This window comes from Oncorhynchus mykiss, chromosome 18 (assembly GCF_057628025.1).
Source record: "Oncorhynchus mykiss isolate SJ-2025 chromosome 18, ASM5762802v1, whole genome shotgun sequence".
Taxonomy (NCBI): Eukaryota; Metazoa; Chordata; class Actinopteri; order Salmoniformes; family Salmonidae; genus Oncorhynchus; species Oncorhynchus mykiss.
This window is the reverse complement of record NC_143039.1, coordinates 72,391,617-72,402,764: the sequence shown is the minus strand read 5'-3', so window position 1 is coordinate 72,402,764 and position 11,148 is coordinate 72,391,617. Positions and strand designations below refer to the sequence as shown.

Here is an 11,148-nt window from a genome sequence, read left to right as displayed (position 1 = left end):
CCACCCCTCATCACTGTCAAACGCTCCCTAAAACACTTCTGCGAGCAGGCCTTTCTAATCGACCTGGCCCGGGTATCCTGGAAGGATTTTGACCTCATCCCATCAGTTGAGGATGCCTGGTCATTCTTTAAAAGTAACTTCCTCACCATCTTAGATAAGCATGCCCTGTTCAAAAAATGCAAAACTAAGTACAGATATAGCCCTTGTTTCAATCCAGACCTGACTGCCCTCGACCAGCACAAAAACATCCTGTGGCGGACTGCAATAGCATCGAATAGTCCCCGCGATATGCAACTGTTCAGGGAAGTCAGGAACCAATACACGCAGTCAGTCAGAAAAGCAAAGGCCAGCTTCTTCAAGCAGAAATGTTCATCCTGTAGCTCTAACTCCAAAAAGTTCTGGGACACTGTAAAGTCCATGGAGAACAAGAGCACCTCCTCCCAGCTGCACTGAGGCTAGGTAACACGGTCACCACCGATAAATCCATGATAATCGAAAACTTCAACAAGCTTTTCTCAACGGCTGGCCATGCCTTCCTCCTGGCTACTCCAATCTCGGCCAACAGCTCCGACCCTATATTTCTGAAACTATCCGCCGCCATTGTCGCAACCCCTATAACCAGCCTGTTCAACCTCTCATATCGTCTGAGATCCCCAAGGATTGGAAGGCTGCCGCAGTCATCCCCCTCTTCAAAGGGGGAGACACCCTGGACCCAAACTGTTACAGACCTATATCCATCCTGCCCTGCATATCTAAGGTCTTCGAAAGCCAAGTCAACAAACAGATCACTGACCATCTCGAATCCCACCGTACCTTCTCCGCTGTGCAATCTGGTTTCCGAGCCGGTCACGGGTGCACCTCAGCCACGCTCAAGGTACTAAACGATACCTTGAGCGTGGCTAAAAGACAGTACTGTGCAGCAGTCTTCATCGACCTGGCCAAGGCTTTCGACTCTGTCAATCATCATTCTTATCGGCAGACTCAGTAGCCTCGGTTTTTCTAATGACTGCCTTGCCTGGTTCACCAACTACTTTGCAGACAGAGTTCAGTGTCAAATCGGAGGCCATGTTGTCCGGTCCAGATTTAGATAAAGCAAAATGCTATGAGAACAGGTTGTTCTACCAGGTTTGTTGTTGGTTTAATTGTGAAGCCATAGAAAATGGAAGTCTCCCTCCCATACCAATTGTTCTTGAGTAGCTTCAGTAGTTTCTAGCAATCACAACTGTGTACTTCGACAGTACATTGAATATATTGGACCCTTTCGATACTAGAAATCTTTCAAGTATTTGTGATACTGTGTTTCATGGACTGATATTCTCCATAGTTATGAAAAATGTTTACAAAATGCTGTTCAAAATGCTACATTAATGCTGTCCCCCAGGGCACCATTTTCATTTGCTACAAATATAACACTTGTGCCAGCTCATATTCAGCTTACTTAATGTCTTCTAATTTAACTCACAAGAACTACATTCAAAATGATTCCCTTCAAATCAAGGCTTTATTTCAACAATGTTATAAAAATGATTCCCTTCAAATCAAGGCTTTATATTCAACAATGTTATAATTGTGTACAGCAAAACTGAGCTCAAAAAGGACACATTACTACAACATGTAGGACAACTTTAAAAAATGGATTGGGTATTTTTTGATTAAAAGTTCATAGTAAGATCTTCTTGTAGAACTCAATCCAAAACCACACAATTAGAGAATCAAGTCTTCGTCTGTGTAAAGAAATGGTCATAACTCATGATGCATTTAAAATGGCACTTCCTAATGGTAGGATTGCACCCTATGTATACAGCTTGTAAAGAAGCACATTAGCTCATGTTTGAATGATGAAAATCAGTTTTGTTTCAACCCAAAGCCATCCGTTAAAAGACATACATTCACTGTATTCAGTAGTACTATGTAAAAGGACTAAATAACCCCTTCAGTCCAAATCACAGGCTTTACAGAACACACCAGTATTATAGGATCCCCTGGCTAATAACCCAAAACTAGTAATTTAATAGGGATATCAAGTAGTACATTAAGAGTTTATAAATCATATGCAGAACATTCAATAAAATAAAATACAAAATTTAAAAGGGGACCAGCTACAGATTCAAAACTTTGAGAAGGTCACAACAATGAGTGTGGTTCCCTTACAAACCTCTCAAGGGCCCAAGTATTATAGATAACAGAATCAAGTCTATACAGACTCCTTTAAAAAAAAAAAAAAAAAGACTGCAGTTTCAACCGTGGGTATTTTGGACACAGTAATGTCAGAATAACTGCAGTTATACTTTACTCTGACCGCAATCTTTTTTTCTTGAATGGTGTTTTATTCCAAACCAAGAGAGGATAGGTGCAGTTTCCCCGCATTTCATTCTCACATGAAACAAAGCCTCAACCATAGTCTATCCCTGTGAAAAAAGGATCTTAACCAGTCAACAAATGTAATAGTAATGGCCTGCATATTTCATAAAGAGCGCAGTATAACGACACATGCTTTTGCTGGCATCTCCTCAATTGCAGCATAATTGGGTAGAATGTCTGAACAAGAACCCTGCAAATTCCAAACAGATTCTCGTGGGGTTGACATGATCAGTTTCTGGAAAGGCTAGATCAATTGAAATATGCAAGACAAGGGGGGCATCAGCCATGTACAAAAATATGTTTCAAGAAAAGCAAAACTACAATTGACCATCTGTAGTACACTGAAGTACCCCCTGTATAACATCAAATACAATTTAGATAAAGCACAAAACGGCAAATAACTTTCATTTCTAAAAAATTAAAAAAAATTAAAAAAGAGAACCACATTTTCATGTATGGTTGGTGAAAAGTGAGGATTCATGCTGCAGCAGTGAGTTTGGGAGGTTAAATAGAAGTCAACCGTCCATCTCCAAAAAAAAAAAATAGCACACCCACACAAGTACAACTCAGATTATTGAGTGTTAAAAGTCAAAAGAAAATCATAGCACTGAAGTAGTGAAGAAAAATGTGGAGATAGGCGAGCAGCAGTCTAGACGTGAGAGCAGGTAACTTCTTTATTTAAGATAGTTCATGAGACATCTGAAAAATAAGAAAATTATGATTTAAAAACAGGCCCTGCAGAAACGAGGATAAAAGTGAACGTGTTGTGATATCGTTGGAACTCACAGCTGGAGGGTCTGGCGCCATATTGTCTCATGATCTGGTCATGTGTGAACTTCACAAACGATTCATATTGTTCTGGGAAGGAACCAAAAACATCAAATTATCTATGGAATTAAAACCAATTAAACTGAGCTGTCTGACCATGAGATGTCAATCTGGGCCTGTATTCCTAAAGCCTTTAAGAGTAGGAGAGCCGATCTGGCATCAGGTCCCAACTCCCCCTTATGTAAACTGATTAATTATGGTCTAAAAAAGGTGAAACTGATCCCAGATCAGCACTCCTACTCAGATGCTTCATGAATCCGGGCACATATCTGTAAAGAGGAAGTCACTCAGTATACCTGCCAGTTTAGTGTTGAGGATTTGCTCATACTCTTCACGGATGTTCTCGTCATGGTCCTTGAGAATGCGTTCACACAGAGAGCCAACTTGGTGCAGTGTGAAACAGGGCTGGTCCCTCTTCACAGAAGACCCTGGAGACACTATAACATGACAAGGAGTGGTCTGTGGCCTGACAACTGCACATGCAAAATCCCAAATCCCACCCTATTCTCTTTATTGTGGACTACTTTTAACAGGGGCACTACATCAGGAAATAGGGTGCCCTATGGATGGTTAAAAAGAACCACCTTACTAGGTCAGGATGTTGAAACATCTAGAATAAACACATGCAGAATTCTTAAGAATTTAACTCTGGTGGCTCTTATTCACCACACCAAAAAACAAGACAGCAGTGTGCGTGTTATTCATCCCTACAGTGAGACAGCACAGCGTGTGTGTTATTCATCCCTACAGTGAGACAGCACAGCGTGTGTGTTATTCATCCCTACAGTGAGACAGCACAATGTGTGTGTTATTCATCCCTACAGTGAGAGACAGCACAATGTGTGTGTTATTCATCCCTACAGTGAGAGACAGCACAATGTGTGTGTTATTCATCCCTACAGTGAGACAGCACAATGTGTGTGTTATTCATCCCTACAGTGAGACAGCACAATGTGTGTGTTATTCATCCCTACAGTGAGACAGCACAATGTGTGTGTTATTCATCCCTACAGTGAGAGACAGCACAATGTGTGTGTTATTCATCCCTACAGTGAGACAGCACAATGTGTGTGTTATTCATCCCTACAGTGAGAGACAGCACAATGTGTGTGTTATTCATCCCTACAGTGAGAGACAGCACAATGTGTGTGTTATTCATTCTTACAATCATTTATTTGCATGTGCATGAAAACACACCTGGTTGGGCGCTTGGTGCCATGACGCCAGGGCTTTGGCCTGGGCCATCACTTAGACTCTGGGACTGGCTCTGGTTGAAGGCCCCCTCAAGCTTCCGCCTCCTCTGATAGCGGCTGTATTCTTGCCTAAGATTCTGGACAATCTGCTCTGTGGAGAGGAGAAACAGAAAACGTAATCTTAACATGATTGGCGTATCCTGGAATGAGTGTTTCCTCACGCATCAACCCAGGCCTCCCACATGTCTCTCGGTTGCGTGATAAAACATGGTCACACATGCATGCACCTAATCAACCCATCATATTTTCAATTTGGTAGGTAGATGGATGTATAAATGACTTCCTAGCAGTGGTGTAAAGTACTTAAGTAAAAATACTCAATTTCGACTTAAGTTGTCTTTTGTGGTATCTGTACTTTACTATTTATATTTGACAACTTTTACTTCACTACATTCCTAAAGAAAATAATGTACTTCTTTACCCGACACCCAAAAGTACTTGTTACATTTTGAATGCAGGACAGGAAAATGGTCCAATTCATGCACTTATCATGACCAGGGAATCCCTACCACCTCTGATCTGGCGGACTCACTAAACACACGTTTGTAAAAAAATATATATATTTTTTTTTAAGTCTGAGTGTTGGAGTGTGCCCCTGGCTATCCATAAATACAAAAGAAAATGGTGCCGTTTGCTTAATTTAAGGAATTTTAAATGATTTCTGCTACCAAGCTAAAACTAAAGCAGGAAGCACCAGTGACTCGCTCAATACGGAAGTGGCCAGATGTGGATGCTACGCTGTAGTACCGTTTTGCTTGCACAGATTGGAATATGTTCTGGGATTCATTCAATGGCATTGAGGAGTATACCACCTCAGTCACCGGCTTCATCAATAAGTGCATTGACGACGTCGTCGTCCCTACAGTGACCGTATGTACAGTACCAGTCAAAAGTTGACACCTACTCATTTCTGGGTTTTTCTTTATTTGTAGTATTTTCTACATTGTCGAATAATAGTGAAGACAAAAAAACTGGACCGTTTGCACTACCCTCTGTAGTGCCTTGCGGTCGGAGGCCGAGCAGTTGCCATACCAGGCAGTGATGCTACCAGTCAGGATTAGAGGTCGACCGATTATGATTTTTCAACGCCGATACCGATTATTGGAGGACCAAAAAAGCCGATACCAATTTTTAAATATGTAATAATGACAATTACAACAATACTGAATTAACACTTATTTTAACTTAATATAAAACATCAATAAAATCAATTTAGCCTCAAATAAATAATGAAACATGTTCAAATTGGTTTAAATAATGCAAAAACAAAGTGTTGGAGAAGAAAGTAATATGTGCCATGTAAAATATACCTTTCAGATACCTTTGACTATTGGATGTTCTTATAGGCACTATAGTTTTGCCCGTGTAACAGTATAGCTTCCGTCCCCCTCCTTGCCCCTACCTGGGCTCGAACCAGGAACACATAGACAACAGCCACACTCGAAGCAGCGTTACCCATCGCTCCACAAAAGCCGCGGCCCTTGCAGAGCAAGGGGAATAACTACTCCAAATCTAAAAGCGAGTGATGTTTGAAACAATATTAGCGCGCACCCCGCTAACTAGCTAGCCATTTCACATTGGTTACACCAGCCATTGGGCTGATAGGCTTGAAGTCATAAACAGTGATGTGCTTGCGAAGAGCTGCTGGCAAAACGCACGAAAGTGCTGTTGGAATGAATGATTACGGGCCTGCTGCTGCTCAGTCAGACTGCTCTATCAAATCATAGACTTAATTATAACATAATAACACACAGAAATACGAGCCTTTGGTCATTAATATGGTCGAATCCAGAAACTATCATTTCAAAAACAAAACGTTTATTATTTCAGTGAAATACGGAACCGTTCAGTATTTTATCTAACGGGTGGCATCCCTAAGTCTAAATATTCTTGTTACATTGCACAACCTTCAATTTATGTCATAATTACGTAAAATTCTGGCAAATTAGTTCGCAATGAGCCAGGCAGCCCAAACTTGCATATACCCTGACTCTGCGTGCAATGAACCCAAGAGAAATGACACAATTTCACCTGGTTAATATTGCCTGCTAAACTGGATTAGTAGTTATAACTAGTGATTATGATTGATTATTTTTTTATAAGATAAGTTTAATGCTAGCTAGCAATTTACCTTGGCTTCTACTACATTCGCGTAACAGGCAGGCTACTTGTGGAGTGCAATGGTTAGAGCGTTGGACTAGTAAACTGTGCGGTTGCAAGATTGGAACCCCTGAGCTGACAAGGTGAAAATCTGTCATTCTGCCCCTGAAAAAGGCAGTTAACCCACAGTCCTAGGCAGTCATTGAAAATAAGAATGTGTTCTTAACCGACTTGCCTAGTTAAATAAAAAGGTATAAAAATAAGAAATAAAAATGTTAAAAATAAATCGGAAATCGGCACCCAAAAATACAGATTTCCGATTGTTATGAAAACTTGAAATCGGCCCTAATTAAATGGGCCATTCCGATTAATCGGTCGACCGCTAGTCAGGATGCTCTCGATGGTGCAGCTGTATAACCTTTTGAGGATCTGAGGATCCATACCAAATATTTTCAGTCTCTGAGGGGGAAATAGGTTTTGTCGTGCCCTCTTCACGACTGTGAAGACCATGATAGTTTGTTGGTGATGTGGACACCAAGGAACTTGAAGCTCTCAACCTACTCCACTACAGCCCCGTCGATGAGAATGGGAGCGTGCTCGGTCCAATTTGTCCTGTAGTCCACAGTCATCTCCTTTGTCTTGATTACGTTGAGAGAGAGGTGTTTATCCTGGCACCACATGGCCAGGTCTCTGACCTCCTCCCTATAGAATGTCTTGTTGTTATTGGTGATCAGGCCTACCGCTGTTGTCATCTGCAAATTTAATGATGGTGTTGGAGATATGCCTGGCCGAGCAGTCATGAGTGAACAGGGAGTACAGGAGGGGACTGAGCACGCACCCCTGAGGGGCTTCTGTGTTGAGGATCAGCGTGGCAGATGTGTTGTAACCTACCCTTACCACCTGGGGGCGGCCCGTCAGGAAGTCCAGGATCCAGTTGCAGAGGGAGGTGTTTAGTCCCAGGGTCCTTAGCTTATTGATGAGTTTTGAGGGCACTGTTGTTGTTAAACGCTGGCTGAGCTGTAGTCAATGAATACAATTCTCACATAGGTGTTCCATTTGTCCTGGTGGGAAAGGGCAGTGAGGAGTGCAACAGAGATTGCATCATCTTTGGATCTGTTGGGGCGGTATGCAAATTGGAGTGGGTCTAGGCTTTCTGGGATGATGGTGTTGATGTGAGCCATGACCAGCCTTTCAAAGCACTTCATGGCTACAGACGTGAGTGCTATGGGTCAGTAGTCATTTAGGCAGGTTCCTTTGCTTTCTTGGGCACAGGGACTATGGTGGTCTGTTTTAAACATGTAGGTATTTGGCCTAGGACCCCAGATCCTCAAAAAGTTATACAGCCCACCAACGAGAGCATCCTGACAGGTTTTTCCAACAATTGTTGACAGATTATTTCACTTATAATTCAGTGTCACAATTCCAGTGGGTTAGAAGTTCACATACACTAAGTTGACTGTGCCTTAAACAGCTTGGAAAATTCCAGAAAATGTCATGGCTTTAGAAGCTTCTGATAGGCTAATTGACATCAATTGGAGGTGTACCTGTGGATGTATTTCAAGGCCGACCTTCAAAAACTCAGTGCCTCTTTGCTTGACATCATGGGAAAATCAAAAGAATATCAGCCAAGACCTAAAAAAAAATTGTAGACCTCCACAAGTCTGGTTCATCCTGGGGAACAATTTCCAAATGTCTGAAGGTACCACGTTCATCTGTACAAACAATAGTACGCAAGTATAAACACCATGGGATCACGCAGCCGTCATACCGCTCAGGAAGGAGACGCATTCTGTCTCCTAGAGAGGAACGTACTTTGGTGCGAAAAATGCAAATCAATCCCAGAACAGCAGCAAAGGACCTTGTCAAGATGTTGGAGGAAACAGGTACAAAAGTATCTATAGCCACAGTAAAACGAGTCCTATATCGACATAACCTGAAAGGCCGCTCAGCAAGGAAGGAGCCACTGCTCCAAAACTGCCATAAAAAAGCCAGACTATATGGTTTGCAACTGTACATGGGGACAAAGTTGGTACTTTTTGGAGAAATGTCCTCTGGTCTGATGAAACAAAATTAAATATGTTTGGCCATAATGACCATCATGTTTGGAGGAAAAAGGGGGAGGCTTGCAAGCCAAATTGACATAATTTGAGTCAAGTGGAGGTGTACCTGTGAAGCACAGGGGGTGGCAGCATCATGTTGTGGGGGTGCTTTGCTGCTGGAGGGACTGGTGCACTTCACAGAATAGATGGCAACATGAGGAAAGAAAATTACGTGGATATATTGAAGCAACATCTCAAGACATCAGTCAGGAAGTTAAAGCTTGGTCGCAAATAGGTCTTCCAAATGGACAATGACCCCAAGCATACTTCCAAAGTTGTGGCAAAATGGCTTAAGGACAACAAAGTCAAGGTATTTGGAGTGGCCATCACAAAGCCCTGACCTTAATCCCATAGAAAATGTGTGGGCAGAACTGAAAAAGTATGTGCCAGCATGGAGGCCTACAAACCTGACTCAGTTACACCAGCTCTGTCAGGAGGAATGGGCCAAAATTCACCCAACTTATTGTGGGAAGCTTGTGCAAGTCTACCCAAAACGTTTGACCCAAGTTAAACAATTTAAAGGCAACACTACCAGATACTCATTGAGAGCATGTAAACTTCTAATTCACTGGGAATGTGATGAAAGAAATACAGGCTTAAATAAATCACTCTGATAATTCTAACGTTTCAGTCTTAAAATAAAGTGGTGATCCTAACTGACCTAAGACAGATCATTTTTACTAGGATTAAATGTCAGGAATTGTGAAAAATGTAAAATTGTTTCAATGTATTTGGCTAAGGTGTATGCAAACTTCTGACTTAAACTGTATCTACTAGGCAATGTCAGTTAACAATTAATCAGAAGGCCACCCGGACAATTTGCATTGACACCCCCTTTGTTTTTACACTGCTGTTACTCCCTGTTTGTTATCCGTGCATAGTTACTTTACCCCTACCTACACGTACAAATTACCTTGACTAACCTGTACCCCCGCACATAGACTCTTACCCTAACCTCATTGTTATTATGTTACTTTTTTAAACTTCAGTTTAATTTAGTAAATATTTTCTTAATTATATTTCTTGAACTGCATTGTTGGTTAATTAAGGGCTTGTCGTAAGGTACACCTGTTGTATTTGGCGCATGCGACAAATATAATTTGATTCGATTTTTGACATGAAAGAAATTGAGACATATACTCACAAGTAGAATTTTACCAGGTGACTTTCACTCGAGTCATTTTCTATTTTAGATATCGTTACTTTTACTAAAGTATGACAATTTGGTACTTTTTCCACCCACCACTGTTTCCTACCTAGGTATTGTCATCGACTAGAAACGAATTGACTTAGCTAGCTAGGATAAACATGTTACAATCAGGGCCGGGTTCATTCTGGAAAACTTGTGAGTTGAGACTAGTGGCTAACGTTTGCTAACTACATATTATATTTGTATGCCTTTTACATCATAATGATCTTGTCTTGCTTCAGTGTAGGCCTATTAGCTACAGACTTTAAAAATCAGGCTTAATTATTATTAGATAGCCTCTTTTACTACAATGTCCATCCAGCTCAATTCGGGCACTCGACTAACCTGGGGTGAGCCTGTGTTCTCCTCCACAAGTCGATTGGGGTGACATCGAACTGTTGTCACCTGTAGCAGACAGCAGGTTGCATCGCTTTGGAGACGGGGAGACCGGAGTCCCTGGCAGATTGCTGCACCTTCGCCGTTTTGGAGATTGAGGGCTGTGAAGGGCCTCCAACTCCACTGAACGCTTCAAAGTAGCTGTGCACGCCATGGTAGCTAACTTAGTCCAGGAAACAACTTCTTTTTGGGGGGAGGGGTGTCGGTCAAAATGTAGGATAGCTGCTAATAGTAAATGAAGATTGGCTGTCCCGTCTTGCGCTATCTTGTCTTCTAATTTATTTTTTATCGGTGTTTTGTTAAATCACTCGCTTGCTAAATAACAAGGTTCAAATGGCGTCTTCTTCCATCTAACTTTCGTTTTAAGGCAGATGTCACACCTTTAATTGCCTTCACCGCCACTTACTGGACGGAGTTCAGACCGAAATATGAATTTTGCTTCCTTTTTAAAAAGTTAATAACACAGCTAGCTAGCTGACCGATTTAAGTAATATCTTTACTTTATCAAATTAAACGTATTTACTTTTAACAACCAAAATGATAAGTTCAACGTTAGCCAGCTAATAATAGGCGATATAGCTTGCATAATATAGCTGCCCGCTCCTAGTGTTCTACCAAAGCCACGTAGCTAATACTAATTAGTAATTTAATAACATCTATCTATATGAGCTATGCAGGCATTAGCTAATGTTTCCCAAAGATTATGGATACACTGACAAGATACGTGTCTCTCCGCCCTAACAATGGGAGTCGTACAAAGCAGTCTAGTAATATGCATGTCAATCTTTCATGGCTCAAAGTGGAGGAGAGATTGACTTGATCACTACTTATTTTTGTAGGAAGTGTTAACAAGCTGAATGCACCGAACTGTCTCTTTGATAAACTACTAGCACACAGCTCGGACACCCATGCATACCCACAA

General features: G+C 41.5%; 1 protein-coding gene across 2 annotated transcripts; it reads right to left on the bottom strand.

The window, feature by feature from the left end:
- Positions 1 to 1,482: 1,482 nt before the first annotated feature.
- LOC100499585 (akirin 1(2a)) lies at positions 1,483 to 10,607 on the bottom strand. 2 transcript variants are annotated; one of them, XM_021570544.3, is made up of 5 exons: positions 10,176 to 10,607; positions 4,387 to 4,533; positions 3,486 to 3,617; positions 3,148 to 3,219; positions 1,483 to 3,060 (listed from the first exon to the last, which is right to left on the bottom strand). In XM_021570544.3, the coding sequence occupies exons 1-5, from the start codon at positions 10,378 to 10,380 to the stop codon at positions 3,050 to 3,052; spliced, it is 567 nt and encodes a 188-aa protein (XP_021426219.2). In that variant the 5' UTR covers positions 10,381 to 10,607; the 3' UTR covers positions 1,483 to 3,049.
- Between the last annotated feature and the right edge of the window lie 541 nt (positions 10,608 to 11,148).